Genomic DNA, 23810 nt, shown 5'->3' with positions numbered 1-23810 from the left:
ATAAGATGGAGAAAGGCTATATATGATTTGATAACCAAATACACATAATTTGAATGTGATGCGTGCATTTATTGGAAGCCAATGTTAATTTTAGTAGTAAAGGAGTCGCTTTAGAATATCGAGAGATCCTGAGTACAAGGCGAGCTGCCATATTCTGGGCTGTTTGTAATTTTCTGAGTAGTGATGTTTTTAGTCCAGCTTAGACTGCATTACAATAGTCAAATTTAGACAGTACCAATGATTGGATTAAGGATCTGAAGATTGAACTTGGAAAGTATGGTCTCAGTCTTTTTAGTTTCCATGGCAATTTGAAGACATTGAATGCTACTTTGGATACCCGAAGTTCAAGTGATAGATGTTGATCAATAGTTACTCCAAGGACTTTCATATTGGACTCTAATGGATATGTTATATTATCAGTGATGAAGTTCTTGGTTTGTGTTGGGTGATAAGCATTTGTTAATATCAGGAATTTAGTTTTTTCTCTCTAAAGTTTCAGTTTGAAGTTATTGGCCCAGGTTTCCATTATATCAAAACCAGATTTGATTTTTGTCAAAATTTCTTTGATGTTCTTGATGAAAGGGATATAGATGGTAACCATCAGCGTACATGAAAGAGTGAAATCCATTGGATTTTAGTATATCGTCTAAAGGAGCCATCATGACATTGAATCGGATGGGGGAAAGAGGACAGCCTTGTGGAACACCACAATTGGGAGACCAAGGGGAGGATATTATGCCCAATTGTTTTACTTGGTAATCATTTGATATGAGAAAACCCCTGATCCATTGGAGTACATTACCACATATCCTAAAGTGGTCCAATAGGTTTAGTAAAATGTCATGGTCAACTGTATCAAAAGCATTGGTCATATCGAACTGTAGGATGATAATTTTCCTACCCTTGCTTAATTCTGTTCTAAAATTTGTCATTAGAGTGGTTAAGACCGTCTCAGTGCAGTATGATGGTCTGAAGCTGAATTGAGAATTGTGTAAGATCGAGAATGACTGAAGATATTCCATGAGCTGATGAGCGACCAGGCCTTCCATTTGGTATCGAGGCTACTGGCCTATAATTTGAGACTTTGCTCAAACTGGACTGGGGATTCTTAGGAATAGGGGTTAGTATTATTCTACCATTGTTAGAGGGCAAAATACCTCTGGATAACATAAAGGAGAGATATGATTGTAGGCATTGATTCCTTTGCAATTTAGATGTGAGCATTGCAGTTTAGATGTAAGCACTTACACCAGCTCTATGGCTGATGTAAGTGATCACATCTTAAATATAGATGCATTTTCAGCCCCTTCCACTGGTATTCTATAAAGAAAAGAAAGTTCCTACTTTTCTTTTTAGAATAGGCTTCCAACAGGTGCTTTCCTAGTGTCTAAGTCTAGGTGCCCCCTTATAGAATTAACCTTTTTATGGATATTGCCAAGGGGATCTGAAAGGATTTTCAAGGACTTTATAGGGGTAATTCTTTAACTGGGCATGTCTCTTCTAGGCACCCAGTGCCATACAGTGAGATCCCATTATCTAATGGCGCTTCTGTGCCCAGATTCCATTATAGAATACTAGCATAACCCAATATGGGCACACCTTACATTTAGGTGCCCACAGTTAAACTGGCCAAGGGGGTGTGTAACTTACTGTATTCTGTCTGTTGCTCTCACAAGTGACAGCCCTGCCCATGCCCCTCCCATGCTCCAAACATGTTTACATGTTCCGCCACTTATGCGCACCCTTACAGAATAATTCTTGTATATTGAAATGTTTATATACCGCTTAACAAAACAAACAAATGCCTGTTCAAAGTGGTTTTCACAAATTACATTGAGCAATTTACAAGATAAACATTACCACACCACAAGACTTAAAAAACATAACATAAAGATAAATCCCATATAAGTGTACATTTAGCTGCAAAAGTGACAGCATTCTGTGCACTTACTCAAGTGAGGTGTAAATGTAGATAGTTATAGTATTGAAGGGCTCATTTCCAAAACCCTCTAAGTCCAAATGCGGACTTGGCAGGTTTTGGAAATAAGCCCTTCAATTGCTCTTCACCTGTATAGTGCTACTCAAAATCCACAGACACAGAGGTGTTAATATTTAGGTGCCAATTATGCATGTGAATGTTTTCAAGATTGGTTTTTATGCACATATAGCTCTTTGGCAGGTGTAAGAACTCATGTCTAACTTTGAAGCACATATTTAAACAGTTAGGCTAGGATTCTATAAGGAGAAGCAGGCATCTTTCTTCTTTTATAGAATAGGGCCCTCATGGGGCCACCTAGCTCAAACATATGCCATCATCAGGATATTTTCTTTGGAGTCTCAGGGTCTTCTTTTTTGGGATGCTGTCTAGCTGGATATTAATGATTTTGAGCATTGTCCAGTCTTCTGCAGCTTCTCCTTACTGCCACTAATCCCCAAGTCCTCCTTTTCCCACCACCAATATCTGGTGCTCTGTTCTCTGCCTCTCGATTAGCGACTAGGGGGTAATTCTATAAAGTGGGCATTAGGGTTAATGTGCTGATTATTCACATAAATGTTTAGAATACTGGCATGTACACATGTGCTCATAAATGCTGAAAACCCACCTAAGCGCTATTCTCTAAATATGCACATATCATACACAGTCACCCGGATTCTATATGTGGAGACTAAAGTTCTGCATACAATTTGCATGCAACGTGTTTAACAAGCCAATTAGTGCTGATAATTGGCCACTAACAGGAGTGGCCTAATGGTTCGAGCACTGCTCTTGCATTCCAGAGGTGGCCAGTTCAAATCCCTCTGCTGCTCCTTGTGATCTTGGGCAAGTCACTTAACCCTCCATTGACTCAGGTACAGACTTAGATTGTGAGCCCTCAAGGGACAGAGAAATATCCAACATACCTGAATGTAACTCCCCTTGAGCTACTACTGAAAAATGTGTGTGCAAAATCCAAATAAATAAGCTAGGAGCGCTAAATAGAACTTAGGCACACAACTTTCTAAGTATATTCTCTAAAGTGCTGCATGTAAATTCTACGCATGGACAGGTTGTCGGCATTCTTAAAATTACCCTGATTTGTGCCTAAGTTAGGTGCGGGCATTTACACCAGGTTTTATCTGGCATATATGGTTGTACCTAAATTTTTGTCGTGGGAACAGGCACAATACATATTTGATAAACTGTGCCTAACTTTAGGTGAGGTTTATAGAACAGCATTAAGCATGTTTTTTTTTCAGCAACAATTTTGTTGGTGCCATATATAGAATCTGGTCCAGTGTGTATTTTATAGGCAGGCACAGGGCCGGTGCTAAACATGATAGGGCCCAGGGCAGATGCTAGGGAGGGGGCCCCAAAGCTTGCTTGCAGGCTGTCTCTTTTTCAACTTCATCCATCCCCACAGGAATCCTGTGGCAACTTCCATTCCCGTGGGATTCCAGTAATCCTCATTCTCATGCAGCTTTCTAGTTTAGAGTCACCCAAGGAAGGTGAAAAGACAGGCAGGATGCTCATTGCCTGGTTCCCTTTCCATATATTCTGGCTGTCCCCATACATGCCCACGCTTCCTCAGTTAGCCAGCCAGTTGTCACTTTAACCTTCTCTTTCAGAGCGAAAAGGTTGCTTATAGTGGACTGCTCGAGGCCAAAAAACCAGTCAAAAACACGCATTCAAAACTTCAGCTTGGCCCAGAGGCTCTGCCCTGATGCCTGCCGCACACTTCAGTCTTCCACGGTCCTACCTTTAAAGGCGCACCACTGGCGATCTAGTGGCCTCTGCGGGGGGAACATGTTCTTTCCTGCCCATTGTGCTGCTGCTATTCCCCCTGCCCGGCACTGTCGTAATTTAAAAATGGCAGCTGAGACTCTCTGCGGAAGTCTCGCGAAACTGTCATGATCTGCGAGACTACCACATAGTCTCGGATGCTATTTTGAAAACGTGGTGGCGCCATCAGGTGGGGGAATAGCAGCAGCGCAGCAGACAAGAAAGAACATGCTGCCCCCCCCCCCCTGCAGAGACCACTAGACCACCAGAGCCCTTTGGATAGGACCGGGGCAGTGGGGGCATTAGCTGTGGTAGTGGCGGGACAGCAGCGTGGCAGTAGGGGGTGTGTCAGGCAGTGGCTGGGCAGGGGGCCCAGACCACTCTCAGTCCGCCCTTGGTTGTAGTTGATCCTTTCTCCCAGTAAAGAGAGCAGCTAAAAAAGTTGATGACATTTTTCTTATTTAGAAAGGACCTAGGCATTAGTAGGCTATAAGAAGATAGCCAGTCTGCAAAGTGCAAAGTGTGTTTTATAGATTTGACAAAGCCATGATCTTAGAGCAGGATTGCTAACTAGCTCCAGGTTTGCCTGGCAGTCCTGTTTTAACCCCGGTGCAAACAGGGACATGTTGCTTTTCTTAGGGAATGCAACTGGGAGATCAGAACTACAAGTCCCTGCATGCAGTGTGGTTGACCCTGTCAAAACAAATCTGGAGCTGCTCTAAAGGACAGAGTGTATGGTATACCCCGTTTATTGAAAGCATCCTTTCCTGTGAGTGTGAGTGAAAACCACCTTGAAAAGGTAAACAGAACCCCTATGTTTCAAGAGATGTCTATGAAGTGTACTTTAGTGTGTGAGAGCTGAAGATTCAGATGCAGTAGGCTGTAAGCTCCCTCCCAAAGAGGCAGGGAGGGAATGTGAATCAGAAGCTCTCCTGTATCCCCCAGCCAGGGCCGCCGGGGCCGGGCCCGGGACAAGACCGCTCCCGGGCCCCCACCCCCACCCGAGGTCACGTCACGGCCCCCCCCCCCACCCAAAGTCGCCGGGCCCCCCCTCCACCCGCTGCCGGGCCCTCCAAACTAACCTGAAGCGCCTTCACGTTCGCATCGCAGCAAGCAGCATCAGCATCAGCAGGGCAGACCTCTCCTTCCTTCCGTGCCCCGCCCTTGCGGACGTTACGTCAGGCAAGGGCGGGACACGGAAGGAAGTAGTGGCCTGCCCTGCTGATGCTTGCTGCGATGCGAACGTGAAGGCGCTTCAGGTTAGTTCCGGGAGCTATGGAGGGCGGGCCAGACTGCAGCGGCGCTGGGCCCCCCCCTGGAGGCCCGGGGACTTTTGCCCCCCCTGTCCCCCCCCTCTGCGGCCCTGCCCCCAACAGGGAGAAGGAGCTGGTATAGAAACTAAAACATGAACTCTCTTAACACAGGAGATGAGGACAGTTTTGTCTAGAGGAAAAAGCAGTCATATACACTGGTCCCCTCAAATCCTCCCCTCTACTGCTGGGAAAACAAGGTACCTGACCCATACATCATAGGTTAATACAGCAAACTTTACTAATAACACTAAACCTGAAGTATAATACTAGAAGAGTAAAGGTTCATGGATTTGATACATTGCCTATCTGTGATACAACCAAAGCATTTTACATTTTTATTATATACAGGTACTTTCTCTTCCCTAGTGAGCTCACAATCTAAGTTTTTTTTTATTTGTACCTGGGGGTAATGAAGGGTTAAGTGACTTGTCCACAGTCACAAGCACAGCAGTGGAAGTTGAACCCAGTTTTCTAGGTTCTCAGTCCACTGCACTAACCATTAGGCTACTCCTCTGGAGGTAAATAAAATGCAAGAATACAATTGTAATACAAAAATAGCAGTGAATGATATATAGTGAGAACGTTAAAGACATCACAGGCAAATAACTGCTTTCAGCCTCTGTGGTAACTGGAATGCACCTTCCAAGGAAAACCTTAAGTCTATGGAATTTCATTGGAAACTGGCAGTATGCCAGTGCTGTGTAATTAGAAGTGAAGTGCTTAATTATTGGTAGGCAAGCAAAAACATAAGTTCCTGTTCTAATGGCAATCATTGATGAGTAAGCCCTAATTTACCTAGATAGATACTGTCTCTCTCCACTTTTGAGCAATTCCTCTCACTCTCAGCACTAACAATCTTTACAAATTGAGATCAAAAGACATGAGTTACATGTTACAATACGTTGCCTAGGGTGGAGGGCCAAGAAGGCCCCTATTTTTGAGGTTATTTTATAAAGACATATAAGTCACGAAAGCAGGCAAAATCATAAGCAAAATGCAGCGGTATGTATTTGCCCCTAGTTCTATATAGCACGCCACAGGTTAAGAGCCAATTTGGCATGTAAGTTTTGGCGCTAAAATGGAAGTTAAGCACTAAAATGGAGATAAAGGGCAATTATCTGTGAACTACACTTAGGCGCTATTCTGTAAGGTAGCGCAGTGTTTCCCCAAGCCGATCCTGGAGTACCCCCTTGCCAGTCAGGTTTTCAGGATATGCACCATGAATATGCATGAAAGAGATTTGCATACAATGATATAGATCAATCTTTTGCATAATCATTGTTGATATCCTGAAAACCTGACTGGCAAGGGAGTACTCCAGGACCAACTTGGGAAACACTGCTTTAGCACATAACTTCAAGGGGAGGGGGCGTAAACATGGGTGGATTGAATAAGAAAACAGGCCGTCTAATATTGGCCAATAAGTATGTTTCCAACTAAATAAATTGACTATACACCGTTTTGGGTTTGAAGAAGCCAACCAGACGATCAATGTGGAATAATGATTCAGATAAATAATAACTGGGGATAATCAGGTTAGTACCACGTTTTCTTTGTTTACTCTTGTTTAATTGATCTCCTTGTCTTGTTTCACTCTCCCTATTTTGTGGTCTAAGGAAGAGTATAGAATTACCTGATTGAAATAATTCTTGTGTGTTATTTTCTCTGCATTTCTGGCAAGTTATTTTAGTGCTTGTAAAATTAAGTTGTTATAAATAAATAAAGAAAAAAAAACAGAAAAAAAAACAGTCCAGTAGACAAGATGCAATCAAATTCCAATGGTACTTTAATTAGCAACAGACATGGAGGGGTAGAAAGCTGTGCATGACTTGGCCAAGTTTCACCCAAACAAAGGGCAGCCAGGACTACGTGAGGGAGTGTAACAAGTTTCTACAATTGAGAGCCCCTGAGGTGGCCCCTTGTTCGGATTGGATCTTGTCTACTGAACTGTCTGGTTTCAGGTTTGATCTGGCTCTTGATTTTGTTCCAGTCTGGCTCTTGTGGATTGACTGCCTATGTGTTTCTTGGGATGTATTTTATTTTTATTTATTGCATTTGTATCCCACATTTTCCCACCTATTTGCGGGTTCAGTGTGGCTTACAATACATTGTAAATCATGGAAATGCAGTTTGTTACAATCAGTTATGGATTCCATTGTGAGAAGTTAAGCGAGACAAAGTCAAGGTGTCATTAGGGAAAAGGTCATGGGTGAGCCATGAGTGGGTTGCACACTTACACACAAAAGTTCTAGAATACTGTAAGTTGCATGCGTAAGTGCCTTCATTGAGGTGCTAACATTTCCACTTGCCGTTTCCATGGCGTAAGTGATTAATGCCTAAATATTAGCATGTAGAAGTTGACTTATGCTTTGTTCTATAACAGAATCTGGGTACCTAGATACTGTTTAAGAATACATAACATAACATATCCTCCATATTGCATGAAAAATTGCTGCAACTAGAAGTAAAATTCCTGGGTGGTCCTGCTTTAGCACTTTCAGATTCCATGTTGAGCCCTTCCTAGCCCTAATCCATGCCCTCAGCAATATTTGGGGTAATAGAGAACACTTCTGATAACAGTCCTTTAGAACCGATTCACCCTCCGCCCCTTAGAAACAGACTAGAAACCCAGGATTGACTGAGGCTGATCCACAAAGCCCAGGGGTGCTATTCCCAATGGTGTCGGGTCCCTCCACCTATTCTCTTCCAGTCCTTGTGGGGGTCCCTCTCTCCTATTATTGAGAGGGGGCCTGAGGTAAGTCCCCTGAGTGCTGGCCGATTAAAACATTTTGGAAGATTATTTTTTTTTTTTTTACCTGTTTTCAGTGTATTGCCTCCTGGTCTTCTATGGTGCTGTGTCGGACTGGTACTAAGGTCAGGAAGTCTGAATTGATCACACTCCTCCCTCCTTTTACCTCCACTTGTTTCCAGTATGTCTGGAAACACATGGAAGTGACATGCTACATTTGGCATGGCCTGGGAGCAGTACCAGCCCACTATAAAGGAAGTGAAGTCAGCTCTGAGCTGTTTTCCTCTAGCTCAAACTGCTGGCAAGAGTACAAAACCGTTGCTCCAAACCTACTCTCAGGTCGCGTAAAACTCTGTGCCTTCTTGTCACCACCCGTGCATGGGGTAATTTTATAAAAGGCCTTTTATGCACACACAACAAGGTGTATGTGCAAAAGATCCTTTATAAAATTGCTCCCTAAAAGCTTGATTTATTAAGAAGTCCTTTACAAGGCAAAAAATTCAAGAGTTCAGGCATGGCAGGATCCTGTTTGCTAAAGTGCAATAAGGTTTTGTAAAACTTAAGGTGCATGGGGGTCTGCATTTACATCACAAGACAGATACTTTACCGCATGGGCCCCACACATGTGACTAAAAATAGAGTTGCAGCTCCCACAGTGGCACAACCCTTAAGCCTCTCCCCTCTAAGTGGTCCCCATACAGTATCCCCCAGATCTGTTACCCCCTCCCTACAAAGCACATCCCCTTTGATCAAATCTTCCTGTAAAGCTCATTTCCCCAATCTGATCACTCTGATCCTTACCAACCTCCTGATCAAGCCCCCCAAAGACCAGAACTTCCCCAAGCAGACCCCCCAACCACCACCACCAGCGTAGAACTTCACCCAAGCAGAATCTCCCCAGCTACTGTAACTGGACCCTCCACCACTCCTCCAACCAACCACCCCCAGGACTCACCTGAAAGTGGGGCTGTCCTTTGGTGGGGGGTGGGAAAGTCAGGGGTTTTTGGAAGTGGGGCTGTGCTTTGCCGGAAGGGTGGGGCAATCAGGGGGTATTTAGAAGTGAGGTTATGCTTTGCTAGGAGGTGGGGAGGTTGAGGGATCTTTGGAAGTTGGGCATTGCTTTACTGGGAAGTGGGGGGCTTCAGACATGGGGTCATGCTTTACTAGGGAAGCAGCTCTTCTAGGGAGGAGATGTTGGGCGGGGGCCATGCTCTTGGTGGGCATTGTGAGGGGATATGCTAGTGTATGGGGGATGAGAGGAGCAGTAGCGTACCAAGGGCGGGGCGGTGGGGGCGGTCCGCCCCGGGTGAACGCTGCTGGAGGGTGCAGAGAGCAGCCGCGCGCCTGTCGGCTCCGCTGGTTCCCTACTTCCTCTGCCCATGAACAGGTTACTTCCTGTTCCGGGACAGAGGGAGCAGGGAGACAGTGGAGCCGACAGGCGAGCGGCTGCTCTCTGCACCCTCCAGCAGCGAAGAATGCACCTGGGGGGGCTTGATGCACCGGGGAGGGGGTGTCATTGCACTGGGGGGGGCTTGATGCGCCGGAGAGGGGGTGTCATTGCGCCGGGGGGGGTGTCGTGCTGCACCCGGGGGGACGGATGCCGCTGCACCCGGGGGGGTGGGTGCACAGCAGCGATCCACCCCTGGTGGCAGGCGACCTAGGATCGCCACTGGAGAGGAGCACAATGGATTTGTCAGCTGCTACCCAGTAGTTATGCAGTGCTGGCCGATATTCCATGCCAGCACCTGCATAACTAGGCAGCCAAAGATAAGACAGCTTTTTGTGCAGTCTGGGGCCCTTTTACTAAGACGTGTAGGCACCTAAGCGTGCTCAATCTAAGTCAGTTTTGAATTACTTCCCGGCTACCGTATGGCCCTTTTGGTAATTTCATTTTTGATGCACGTCTGCTACGCATGCCGGAAAATAATTTTTATTTTCTGGCGTGCAGCAGAAATCGGGCGGTAATCATCAATCTATGTGCATAGATGATTACCACGTGAGACCTTACCGCTAAGTCAATGACTGGTGGTAAGGTCTCAGACCCCAAATGGATGTGCACCAATTTTTATTTTGCCACATGTCCATTTTCAGCAAAAATTTTAAAAAAGGCCTTTTTTACAGGCGCGCTGAAAAATGGATCTGTGCGTGCCCAAAACACACGTCTACACTATCGCAGCCTATTTTGTGGTGCACCTTAGTAAAAGGGCCCATGTCCTATCTGGTCGCTTAGCTATGTGAGCACCAGAACTAAATATCACCAGTACTGCATACCTCCCAGCCAGGGCCGCTGAGAGGGGGGGGCAGGGGGGAGAAAATTCCCTGGGCCCGGCGCCACAGTCCCCTCCACCCGCCCCCCTCCGTCCACCACCGGGCCAGGCCCCCCTGAATTAACATCATAGCGCCTCACCTCGACCTCGCTCTGTGTGAAAGAAGCGCAGCAGCGGAGGGTCTGCAGATCACCTCCCTTTGGGCCTTCCCTCCCTGTGTCCCGCCCTCGACCCCGGGCCCGGCCCAGTCTCTTGGCGGCCCTGCTCCCAGCTCCACCCTGGCTCCACCTCTGGACTGCCCCTGTGGTAGCCACTTTTGGCTTAAGCAGTTAGAGCTGATATTCAGCAGCACTACCCGCCTATGTGCCACTGAATCGACAGCCAGTCTGCTCAGTGTGGTCTCTAGAAAAAGATGTGTATCTGAAGATATGTGTAGCTTGATGTTTTGTCTCACTGCAAAGTGAGATTTGGGCAGAAGCAGGGGAATATGTGGCTGTGCCCTGTGGATGTTAGTTTCTTCTACTACTATTACTTATCATTTCTATAGTGCTTTTAGACGTATGCAGTGCTGTACACTGGATATAAAGAGAGAGTCTGTGTTGACAGAGTTTACAATCTAATTAGGACAGACAGGACAAATAAAGAGATAAGGGAATTACTAAGGGGGGAATGATAAAACATGGGTACTGAACAAGTGAGTAAGGGTTAGGAGTTAAAAGCAGCATCAAAAAGGTAGGCTTTTAGCCTAGATTTGAAAACGGCCAGAGATGGAGCTTGACGTACCGGCTCAGGAAGTCTGTTCTAGGCATAAAGTGCAGCAAGATGAAATGAATGGAATCTAGAGTAAGCGGTGGAGGAGAAGGGTGCAGATAAGAGAGATTTACCCAGCTTCTGTGAATAAATTGTTTTAATACACAGACAAGGGCAATCTTGAAAAACTCATTTTGTGCCTTTCAGAAATATTGGCTAACCTTTACCTTGCTCCTGTTGGTAATAAAATCCACATTTTCTATAATCCCCTGGATTCTGTATAGTGCGTCCGGAATTACGCATGCAAATCAGGTCGTATTCCGATTTGCATGTGCAACTTAACAATCTTAACAAGCCAATCGGTGCTGGTAATTGCCATGTCACAGGCAGTTATTGACACTAATTGGTATTAATTATAATTTACACACAGAACCTGCTAATCATATTCTGCGCATAAATTCTAAGACACAGAACAAAAAAGTGGGCATGACCATAGATGAGGAATAAGCGGGTCGTGGGCATTTCTAAAATCTATGCACGCTGATATAGAATACACCTGCTCCGCACCTAACTTAGTATTTACTTAGTGTAAATACCTGCAACTAAATTTAGTCATGTGGATGGGCACTAGGTGTATTCTATAAACCGCACCTAACTTTAGGCATAATTTATAAAATACGCCTAGGTGTATTGTTTTTACACCGATTTTTACCTGCCATATATAGAATCTAGTACAGAATGTCTCATGCTTGCTATACGAACCGTGTTTGTCATACCTGATCTTTGCTGAGGCACTGAGCTAGTTATGTCATTTGTCTTCAGACATAATTCCTGGTTATGTGTCTGACAATAGCTCTACTGTTCCTTCAAGGTTATGTCATAATGATCTATTTTACCATTCCATAACCAATAGGTCATGGAACAAACAACTGCAAATGTGATGAGTTACCAGACTTTCTTTTCCTTGTTTTGTTTTTTCCTCATACATTAAGCAAATACAGGCTGCAAAATTCTCAAAGGCCAGTGTGACCCCCTCAGAGCGACTCTGTACACAGTCAGCTGTTGTGCAGTAGCTTCTCCCTAGGTGGCAGTATACTACCACCATAATGCACAGTATCCATCCAGTATCCATACATTTCCAGGTTTGTAACAGGAGAGTATGCGCATCTGTGTAGGCCACCTGGTAACATACACACAAACCCTCCAGATTCTATATAGTGTTCCTAGAGATCAGCGCCGATATCGGCGCGGATTCTATAACACTTTGCGTAATTTAACAAGCTAATGAGCGCTGATAATAGTACTTAACAAGCAGTAATGAGCCCTAATTGGCACTGATTAGAATTTAGGTGCACAACTCGCTAAACGTATTCTGTAATGATGTGTGCCAAACTTCTAATGCGCACAGGGAAAAAGAGGCATGGTTATGGGTGGGGAAACGGGCGTTTCGTGGGTGTTCCGAAATTTACGTGCCTAGTTATAGAATATGGCCCAGTGTGCCTAAATCTACGTGATGGGATTTACGCCATGTTTTCATGTTTCCACTGATTTCAGCGCTGATTTTTTTAAGCACCATATATAGAATCTCCCCCAAAGGGGCTAAATTAGCATAAGTTTGGAACTTGGGAGCAGTAGAACCAGTGGTCAAGCTTCAACCTTAGCTAATGACTATTCACACAGCTTTCCTAAACCTTGAATTGAAGCGGTGCAAAGAAAAGCTACGAGAATGGTAAGGAATTTGCGTTACAAGATGTATGAGGAGAGACTTGATGACCTGAACATGTATACTCTGGAAGAAAGGAGAAACAGGGGTGATATGATACAGACGTTCAAATATTTAAAAAGTATTAATCCGCAAACGAACCTTTTCCGGAGGTGCGAAGGCGGTAGAACGAGAGGACATGAAATGAGATTGAAGGGAGGCAGACTCAAGAAAAATGTCAGGAAGTATTTTTTCACGGAGAGAGTAGTGGATGCTTGGAATGCCCTCCCGCGGGAGGTGGTGGAAATGAAAACGGTAACGGAATTCAAACACACGTGGGATAAACATAAAGGAATCCTGTTCAGAAGGAATGGATCCTAAGGAGCTTAGCCGAGATTGGGTGGCAGAGCCAGCCGGTGGCGGGAGGCGAGGATAGTGCTGGGCAGACTTATATGGTCTGTGCCAGAGCCAGTGGTGGGAGGCGGGGCTGGTGGTTGGGAGGCGGGGATAGTGCTGGGCAGACTTCTACGGTCTGTGCCCTGAAGAGGACAGGTACAAATCAAAGTAGGGTATACACAAAAAGTGGCACATATGAGTTTGTCTTGTTGGGCAGACTGGATGGACCATGCAGGTCTTTTTCTGCCGTCATTTACTATGTTACTATGTTACTGTGTTCACTGCTCTCTCACATCAGAATATATAAAAAGGACGAGTATTTTCTTCACATGAGCAGGGGCGGACTGACCATTCAGGCAACCGGGCACCCAGAGGCTCTGCCTAGTTGCCTTTTCCCACCACTGCCATTGCTGCTGCCTCCGCACACTGCTGCTGCCTATGTCCTGTGCCGACTCTACGGTCTAAAATGGTGGCCGCAAACTCTCATGAGACTTCCATGAGAGGTCACAGATGCCATTTTCAACTGTAGAGTCACCACGGGCAGCAGCAGCAGAGACAGAAGAAGGTGAGAAAGGTGAGATCAGAGGAAATGTGGATAAGTGTGGGATATAAATAAAATACATTAAATTAAATGAAGATCTGGATTACGACATTTAATTCTCAATTGAGAAGAGGTGTATGCCAAGAAATGCGTCAGCCAAGGCAGAGTGAAATGAAAGATCTGCAGGAAAAGTGATGCCAGTAGCTAGATTATGGAGCAGTGCTTAAAAAAACAAAGAAAAACAAGAATAGAAGAGGGGTTACATATTGCCAGCTATCCTACCAGATGCGCCTAAATCTGGTTCCTTCTGTGTAGGCTTTTAGCCTGGGCAGTTTAGCTAAAAGTATGTTTCCAGAGGCTCTGACAGCAAAGTGACATTCTTTACCACAGTTCTCCATTCCAGATATTCTAAACATTTTCAACAGAGAAACAAATTGGAGAACACCCTCCCCCCCCCCCCCCCCCCCCCAGCTCATGTGGCCCTAAATGCTTAAACAAAATTAGCTGAGTGAAAGTTACAGCAGTTAGTGGTTTGTGTACTTAACTGGGTTTTTTTTTTTCTTTTCACATTTCCTTCTCATGGCATGTGATAGTGTAAACAGCATGGGTTATTTAATAATGTAGGTTTCCTGATTTTGCCATGAGAGGAAGAGAACATAAAAGTGAGACACTTGCTCCCACAGACTGTAACAGGAGCTGCACAGCTGCAGTCCGGGACTTTCCAGAGACATTCCAGGCTGGTGTAGGAGTGTGTACATTCAAACCTTAAGGTTCAAGTAGAGGAATCAAAGCCGCCTCAGTGCGTGGGTGAATAACCCTTTGCGGACTGGTTTGTGGGCAGAGCAGAAAGTGTTAATGGATTATCTAGTGTCTCTCCCTCCAATGTGCTCCAGATAACTTTGTTTGCAGCTGCGATGCAGCCAGATTATTGTCCGACTACCCCCTTTACACAACAGAGGTTATTTAGCAAATCCAAAATATCCTGAGGTATTCAGAGGTGGTAAATCAAGCTCATTAAGGAGGGAAGTTATCAACGTTAAGATGAGTTATTTAAACGCAAGTTCTGCTATTCTAGCATATGGTTTCATTCCATATAATGGGACTCTGTTAAAATAACATGATTTGTGGTAAAATAACTTATTTTAACAGTAGCCCATGATGATACCTTCCCCCCCCCCCCCCCCCCCACACACACACACACACATCTCATTTTGGGGGAATGTTTTTGTAATGTTTTTCTTGTAATTGTGCCTGTAGTCAAGTGAAGTTCTAAGACAACAGATCACTGTGCATGGATGAAAACAGAGATGCCAATTACCCAGTTCCAAGAGGGAAGTTTGAATTTGCATCCCAAAGTAGTGTGGGATTTATAGTCCCACCCTGATTCTACCCATTGAAAGTCAAATGTGAGAAGTGAGCATGCTAGGTGCCAGCTCAGGCTCAGAAATGCTGCTGCCAAGTCAAATGCAGAGCTTGGCAACTTGGCATTCTGGGTTGCTGGGCATCTTCAGAGGACTGGATGAGGTCTTCAGCTAGTGGGACTTGGGGGATCCTCACCAGCTCAGGTATTTATATTGTGAGTTGGGGCACCAGGGGCAAGGAAGGAGCACAGGGAGGAGGTGCAGAGAGTACATTTCATGCCCACCCATTCTGCCCTGATGCCCACCCAAAGTTTGCTGTCTGGCTACACTACTGAGGTGCAGCAATGGGGAATTTTGCTTCAGCCAGATCTGCCATGTCTTCCACCAATCACAAAAGTGCTGGATGTGGCTTGAAATGCAGAGCTTTGGCAATGATTTGAATTAGATGTCTAGCTTATTGGAGTGTGAGCATGCTGCCATTTTTTCTCATGATGCTGAAGGGGTAGGAGGAAAGATTCTATTTCAAGCAGTGACGTTCCGTGGTTGGCTGACACCCGGGGCGGATCGCTGCTGCGCACCCCCCCACCCCCCGGGTGCAAGGCAACACAGCACCCCCCCACGTCTTCTCAGTCCTTCCTGCTCTTCAATTTGTTTGTTGACCTCCTGCACGTAATTGTACGTGCAGGACGTCAAACTCAGAGACTCTGAGTCTGACGTCCTGCACGTACAACGTGCAGGACGTCAGCAAACAAATTGAAGAGCAGGAAGCGACTGAGAAGAAGACGTCGGCTGGCGGGGAGTGGGATCCCCCGCCAGCAAAAGTAAAGGTAGGCTGCGGCGGGTTCGCGGCGGGAGGGGGGGGCGGCAATGTCGGCGGTGGGGGGGCGGCGCCGGGGGGAGGGCTAAAATGTGCCCCCTCCCCCCGGGCTCTGGCCCCCTTCCCCATGGAAGGCTGGCTACGCCCCTGTAGTCAGCTCTTCCCCGGAACAGGAAGTTTATGTCAGAGGAGCAGGGATCAGCAGAGCCAACAGTGTGTGTCTGAGCACTGAAGCCCTGTGCCTTTTACTCCTTGATTTACCCGCCACTACTGCTTGTTGGGAGAAGCAGAAGCGGCCACAGGAGAGAAGCTGAATGGGAAAGAGGGGGGCAAGGGGAGAGATGCTGAGTTTAGAGAGAGGAGGCAAGATTAGAAATGCTGGATGGGGAAAGAGGGGGCAAAGGGAGAGATGCTGGTTGGGAGAAAGGGGGCAAGGGGAGAGATGCTGGATGGCAAGAGAGAGGGCAAAGGGAGAAATGCCGGCTGGGGAGAGAGGGAGCAAGGGGAGATATGCCAGCTGGGGAGAGAGGAGAAAAGGGAAGAAATGCTGAATGGAAGTGGAGAGAGAGTGGCAAATGCTGGATGAAAGTGGGGAGGAGAGAGGGAGGCAATGCTGGATCTATGTGATTTAATAAGTCTACTGCTAACAGAGGGAGTCTAGTTTTGGTATCTTGTAAGAAGCACAGTTGAAGACGGCAAGACCTGAGGTGGCCTATCAGCAGGGTTGGTAGAAATAATTATGAAAGCAGATTTTGGGAATGCTAGGGAGGCAATGAAATTGTGGTAAAGGGTGGGCAATAGGGGAGGATTACCTCTTTGGTGGGGGGGGAGGCTCTAAGCAAACAAGCACTTTAGGCCCCCTACTGTAATATGAATACATTTTCAAACTCCCACACTGAAGCCAACAGGTAAGAAGCGCAGTCAGCAACTCTCCAGCCAAGTGGAGGACAATGCACAGGGCATGGGAAGAGCAGACAAACTTTTGTAGGCAGAGGTTGCACTGGTTTCTCTTCTCCCCCACTCATAATTTTGCCAGCAATTTACATACTGGATCAAAACTCTGCCTTGGGAGCCATTGAATTGGCACATCTGAGAGGGCCCTTCCCAAACATTTGAAACCTAGGCCTGTGCCTAGTTTGCCTATGCCTTCATCCCTCCCTGGTGGAATGAAGTTGCGTAAAAATTATGGAGAAGCCAATACTGTGCGGAATAAGGAGGGGGGCAGTTTTAGGGTGAGGGGGCTCTTTCCTGCCCCGAAGGCGGAAGAGGTCACTAGACCACCAGGGCAGTAGTAAGTAAGGGGAGGGAAGGCTAGCAATCTGCCCGTTTGTCCAGAAATCCGGACAAATGGGCAGATTGGCAAAACCCGCCCGGTTGCCCGAGGGCATGTCCAGGTAAATCCGGACATATGGTAACCCTATGTATAGCAAGCCCAAAGATTGATACCATCTGCAAAAGTTTCAGGCCCATAGTTCCCTTCCTGACAGCTTTACCCAAACTCAACCCTGCTCTTACCACTGCTCTCTGTATCTGTGCCAAGTATGTTTAAATTCTTTCACAGCATTGGGCTCCAGCTCCTCTGCTAATGGATCATTCCAGGCATCTCCTACCCTTTCAGTAAGCGAAAGGGCTTTCCCAGCAGAATTTATATTTCCTCTACCATGACAAGCGACAAATGTCATTTTTTTGTTTGCTTTTATTTTTTGTGATTGATGAATAAAAAAAAGCACGTCAAGAGTTGTCAGTGTTAAATATTCGAAAGGAAGTATTCCATGAGGATGATGGTGCACAGCAGAGCTGAAAGGAAAGTGAAAATTTTTTTCTTACACAGTCCAGTACAAAATTAAATCATTTCCTTTCAGTGCAGAGGGCACTTAGCATCAGCTTCAGGGGTGATTCCTGTGTCATGTGCTTCAGCACAGAAACCTGCTTGGAACATTTGAAATCAGTTGTCTATTTTAGGGAGGACAGAAACTGTCTAGTCACGACCATCAAATATATTTGATCACACTCAATGGTATTTCAACAAACCCACAGCAGAAACTGTACATCTCCAAGTCTAAGCATTGCTAAACTGTACTGCTGTCTGTGCTAGGCAATTAGTTGGCAGAAACTGAAGTAGTAGACATTCCCTGAGCCTTTCTTTTCAGATTCCAGAGAGCAGAGACCATCCCTTTGGTTTCCTTTGGAATGCTTTGATTTGATCTTGCGGGCAGGAAATGAGTTTTTGCTTTTTAAAGGGCCTCCTGACTAAACTGAGCCAAGCGGAGGCAGTCACACAAGACCTGCAGGGGAGTGAAACAGACCAGTGACCTTTAGTCTGGGAAAGTGAAACAGTGTGAGTGTTCACCCACAAGATGATCTGGCAGGCAGGCTTTCTTAACAGTCAATGGACCCGAACTTAAAAAGTGATGTGAGTTGCACACAGCATGTATTAGGAGGAGATCTGAGGTATGTATATTGCTGATGAGTGATGAAGTAAACAATGAATAAAGATTAGCTTGTAAAATTCCATCCTAGGCTTTTTTGTTAATTAATGCAGACATGAAACAGAACCATGTTAACCTCCTAGAAATTAAGGGCCCCTTTTACTAAGCCACGTAGGCGCCTATACCAGGGGCGTAGCCAGACCTCGGCGGGAGGGGGGCCAGAGCCCGAAGTGGGGGGCACTGTTTAGCCGCCTCCCCCCACCACCACTTTGGACCCCCACCCCCGCCACCGCAACCCCCCCACCCGCCCGTCTCCTGCCCCGCTGCCACATTGGGTACTTAGTTTGCTGGCAGGGGTCCCCAATCCCCGCCAGCCAAAGAGTCTTCTTCTGTGCCGGTCAACTCCGGTGCCTTCGTTGTGGGATCATTTGTTTCTGATACCTTACATCCTGCACGGGGCTACAATTTTCATAAGGATTATTTACTGTAATCCTTTAGGCCATAACTAGATGTGGTGTCAGAGCCATCAACATCTGCAAATTTTAAATGGAGTCTTAGAAAGAATTCATGCAAATATTTGTAACAAGCAACAAAACCCGTTTCGTGAAAAATGAAACGGGCCCTAGGAAGGCTCTCATCTAAGCGATTTGTCCTCTTTCCCCTGCCCTCCCCTCCATGTCCAGAAATTCTTCCCTCCCCTCCCATCCCATCCGTATCCCGCAATTCTGGCCTAGATTGTAAGCTCTTTGAGCAGGGACTGTCTTTCTTCTATGTTTGTGCAGCGCTACGTACGCCTTGTAGCACTATAGAAATGCTAAATAGTAGTAGTAGTAGTAGTCCAGCGATACTCCTCTGCCCTGCCCTGCCCTGCCCTCCCCTCCGTGTCCCTCGATTCTGGCCTCCCCTCGATTTCCAGCGATTCTCCTCTGCCCTGCCCTGCCCTGCCCTGCCCTCCCCTCCGTGTCCCTCGATTCTGGCCTCCCCTCCATTTCCAGCGATTCTCCTCTGCCCTGCCCTGCCCTCCCCTCCGTGTCCCTCGATTCTGGCCTCCCCTCCATGTCCTGCGATTCTCCTCTACCCTCCCCTCCCATCTCATGCCCAGTGATCCTCCCCTCCCCTGCCCTCCCATCCATGGCCAGTGACTCTGTTCTTCCTGCCGCCCTGCCTTTAAGCTGTTCATCTTACCTAAGGTGGCAGTGGCAGCAGGCTGGGCTCGTGTCACCTCCAGCCTACCCTTGCCTTCCCTCTCAGTGCCCCGCCCTCCTCTGACATCATTTCGTCTTTCCACGAGGGCGGGACACTGAGAGGGAAGGGAATACTGGAGACGAGCTGACGTCAGCATGCTGTTACGAACCCAGCCAGCCAGCCACCCAGGGAAGCAGAGTTACCAATTATTATATAGATGAATTATCACCGGGAATAACTTGAAAATCAGATTGCTTTGTGGGCTTCAAAATTTGAACTTCAGGTGAAGTCAGCTTTCTTTCTTACTTCTTGACACCTTTTGCTCCCCATTAGGACACTTGGGTCATCCACACAAAACCGTTTAATAGTTCCCACCTTCAGAGAAATAGTCTATGAAAATACTCAACACTCCATTTTGTCAGTTCAAGGCCCCAAACTCTGGAATATGATGCCAGAGCATTTAAGATCACAGACATCTTTAGAACAATTTAAGGCTGTCTTAAAGCGTACATGGATGCCTACCACTGATTCTCCCAGTCCTTCTCTCTACTAGCATCTGATGCAAATTCCTGGACACACAAGCTGTCATCTAATGTGTTCTTTACCCCTCCCTCCCACTATCCTATCTTTACTATTGTAATTATTCCCTTTTCCCTTCTTTTGTCTTGTTTGTGAATTTTCTTTTCTTCATATTATCCTTTTAGTCTATAAGCCACCCAGATGGCTGTTCTGATGAGCAGGATAGTAAATCATAAATAAACTTGAAACTTGTGGCCCTTGTGCACAAGGATCATCAACGCAATGGTTGGGATAAGTTGGGAGGGGTGTAAGTACATACATAAGTACATACGTAATGCCATACTGGGAAAAGACCAAAGGTCCATCGAGCCCAGCATCCTGTCCCCAGACAGCGGCCAATCCAGGTCAAGGGCACCTGGCAAGCCACCCAAATGTACAAACATTTTGTACAAGTTATTCCCAAAATTGTGGATTTTTCCCAAGTCCATTTAGTAGCGGTCTATGGACTTATCCTTTAGGAAACCATCCAACCCCCTTTTAAACCTGGTTATTTACAAACGCAGGCTCGTGATGCCATAAACCAAGTTTTTACTTGAACAGTTTCTCTCAATATGACTCTACCCAGCTTGACACCACAGTTCCAGGTCACTGTTTCAAAACTGTGTGAGCAACCAGACTTACAAACCTTCTTTCCCCCCCTGCTTGTGACCCAAATGTATACCTTGTACAATTGGCACCCAATAAAGTAATCTAAATCTGAACCCTGGTGTCTCAGAAACAATAGAGGCCATATTCCGCTGCAGGAATAATGCCAGAACATCAGCGTGAAGAGACCTGGGAATAACTTCATTCTAGTTTTTACTTGTAGCCAGTTGATAGAAGTCTCTAGGCTGCAGGAAGGTCCCTGCTTGCTGTCTGCCTTGTTTTGTTTTCAGAACTCAATGACACACAGATCAAGCACCTAGATCCTGGGTGCAAAGAATCTCATAACTTGGGCAGCCAGTGTGGAAATGGTAAACATGAATTCACTGGCAAGTCTGTACTGCTTGTCTGAAGAATGACATAGACGAGGGGCGGGATTTACAGTAATTATGGGCTTGGAGAGAGTTGAGGGATGAGGTAATGTGCATTCATTTGTTCCCATGAATGCAGCTTTATTTTAAGCAGACAGAGCAGGCTGTGCAGGTAACCGGCATACAGCCTTTTTTCAGCACTCTTATGCAAGAAGGCAAAACAACAGCCTACTGATCTTTCTCCCTAAGATTCCTTGAACCATCAAAGCTGATCTGTCCCAGGCTGGCTACAGAATGATGGAATGAATAATATTATTTCTGTAGGGATGCCAATGCATGCAGTACCCCTGATCACTCCTCTGAGTTCACACAGCCTAGCTCTGAGCTCAGCAAGTTTCGGTGCTTTACTTAAAAAAAAAAAAAAAACTTTGAGTGCGCAGTGTACCGGGAAAGTCAGTCTTAATCATTAGATTCTCCCAACTGCCTGAAGTAACTCTGTAACCAAAAACTGGTACACCGTGAAAAAGGGAAATGTGAAATTGTGTTTACCTATAAAATGTGAACCATCAATATAGCATGTATGTACAGCTTTTAAAAATTATAGATATGTTTATTTCCCGGTTAATTAGGGGTTCTTTGAGTACACACAAGATCTGTGTTTATCACTGTTTTTGCACCATACATACTATTTCTGAATGTTTTGTTCTGGTGGAATCAAATAGTACATGTATGAGTTATTAGGAATCATTAGCACAGAAGAGGCACAAAACAGTAAAGGATATATGACAAACCAGGGGAGGTGTGAGAGAGTGCTAGGATATTGCAATTTGTTGACATCAAGGCTCTTGTGGTGGTTGAAACCTAAAATCAGACACTGTAAGCATACTGCCATATGTACATGTAGATAGTTGACATCTGTGAAGTAAGTTTTGTGGTAACTATGTAATTAATGCAATTTACATAGACCACATTCCCACCCTACCCAGGTGATTTGCCCAAGCTTTGCCCTGAAGGCTCAGGCATTCAAAAGGAGACAGTATTATGTCACCCATGCTGATTCAGTCCTTGTCACTTGTACTGACTCAATGAGAAGCCACTCTGTCTGTAACTGTTGTGAAGTATGCCTCTGTCCAGTGATGTGTGGAAAGAGGCCCTCTTGTCAAGTTATTTAGAGGCTCATTGATTGCAGCAGAACTGAGAAAGTCCCCCCTCCCCCCCCCCCCCCCCCCCCAAATAGGAAATCCTGCTAGGTAAGCAGAACTGCATCTCCATTGTGTGTTGACTGGAAGCTGCACCAAATCTGACAGCTAAGGGCTGTCATTTGCAATCACCAAACTAAGAGGCTGATGCAGAAAGACTCGCAGAAGAGCTGTGCGCAGATGTCTGAGTGCATGGGTTCTACCACAAATTTAATACCGTGCGGTAAGTTAATTAAAGGCAAATTGTACACATGGAAACCTGCAAAAGGGGGGGGGGGAGTATGCTGGATGCATGATGCGCACAAGGTTTTGCGTTAAGTGCAGCTTCTTGTGCACAAGTCTGAATGAAAACGGAAAGTGTCAGCACACCTCCGTGGCTGTTCTTCTGCGCCTAAATATGAGCCTTTCAAAAACAGTTTGCACTTGTAATTTTTGAGAGGCCTCATATTTAAGCACGGAAGAACAAGTGCTGATGTGTACAGACACTTTTGATTTTGTATGGACATGTGCACAAGTTTGTTGCTTATGATCTGCATTTAAAACTTGCATGGGCTACCTTCCACTTGCAAGACAAGACAAAACCAGAACTTAAAAGTGAAAGATCAACAACAAATCCTCTCTGCAAACCATTCCATGCAGCCCTGAAGTTAATGAAACAATTCCCGCATTGTGTGCTTGTCAAAACTGGGTGGTGTACTCATGGCATTGCACAAAATACGTTAATTAGCTTGTGAGCATACATTTTAATACAGCCTGCACTGTGTCTTTCCACACGAGCTAACACCCGTGCACTATTCCACTCTGCGTTGCTGGGTGTGTACTGCGTACAACCCACGCTCAATGCGCAGTAACCCCGCAGCTAAGCCCGTGGTTGCTTTTGGCATCGGCTTCTAAGTGTGTTTTGGGGAAAAGGGCAGGGAGCTGATATAGGGGGTGAAGTGCTTCTATGTACGAAGGAAGAGAGGGACTTGGGGGTGATTGTGTCTGATCAGTGGTGTAGCTAGGTGGGGCGCCCGGGTAGCGGCCGCTCCCCCCAAATGGAGTTCTGCCAGCACCGGCACTTATTTTTTTCTCGCCGTGTTTCATTAAAAATGTGCACCAGTGCCGGTGGAAGTCCGCTGTTGCACCGATTTTGCTCCCCCTGCGCCGTTAACCTGGCTCCGCTTCTGTGTCTGATTACCTTAAACTTCCAAACAGGTAGAAAAAGCAATGATCAAAGCCAGAAGGATAAGTGGGTGCATAAAGAGAGGGATGACCAGCAGGAAAAAAAGAGGTGATAGTACCCTTGTAGAAGTCTTTGGTGAGGCCCCATTTAGAATACTGTGTGCAGTTCTGAAGACCGCACCTACGGAAAGATATAAACATGATGGAGTCGGTCCAGAGAGCAGCTACAAAACTGGTAAGCAGCCTTGAGCACAAAATATATGAACAAAACACAGGCTTATGAACCTCAATATGTATACGCTGGAAGAGAGGAGGGAGAGAGGAGTTAGGGGTTACAGAGGATGGGCAGACTGGATGGGCCATTCGGCCTTTATCTGCCATCATGTTTCTATGTTTCTAGATATAAAATAAGAAAGAAAAAATGTGGGGCCCTAGCCCTGATTTCAATTGGCCTGGCAGTATAAAAGAGCAGTCAAATAATAAATAAAACTGACAGCTCAGTTCAAGAAGGCCAGCTGAGTTGCTATCTCATTATATTTTATTCATGTGCTACCAAGCAAAGTCACTTTTAAAACTAGAAGCTTAGAACAGACACAGCGACCCACTGTTCATGCCATCCTGTAGAGGTATTCCAAAACAACACCT

The 23810-nt window shown here is 45.9% G+C and overlaps 1 protein-coding gene across 2 annotated transcripts in view; it reads left to right on the top strand.

Moving 5' to 3' along the window:
- Positions 1–23810, top strand: part of DLGAP1 (DLG associated protein 1) — a 356932-nt gene that overhangs the window by 181984 nt on the left and 151138 nt on the right. Inside the window, exon 6 of one of the 2 annotated variants that reach the window (XM_030213111.1) lies at positions 10253–10269. The exons of the other annotated variant lie outside the window; for it this stretch is intronic. Within the exon in view, the coding sequence (XP_030068971.1) occupies positions 10253–10269 (17 nt within the window). The remainder of the gene's footprint in view (positions 1–10252; positions 10270–23810) is intronic. 2 annotated transcript variants of the gene reach the window in all.

The sequence above is a fragment of the Microcaecilia unicolor genome, chromosome 1 (assembly GCF_901765095.1).
Source record: "Microcaecilia unicolor chromosome 1, aMicUni1.1, whole genome shotgun sequence".
Taxonomy (NCBI): Eukaryota; Metazoa; Chordata; class Amphibia; order Gymnophiona; family Siphonopidae; genus Microcaecilia; species Microcaecilia unicolor.
The sequence above is the reverse complement of the archived record's forward strand: the minus strand, read 5'-3'. Positions and strand labels throughout refer to the sequence as shown.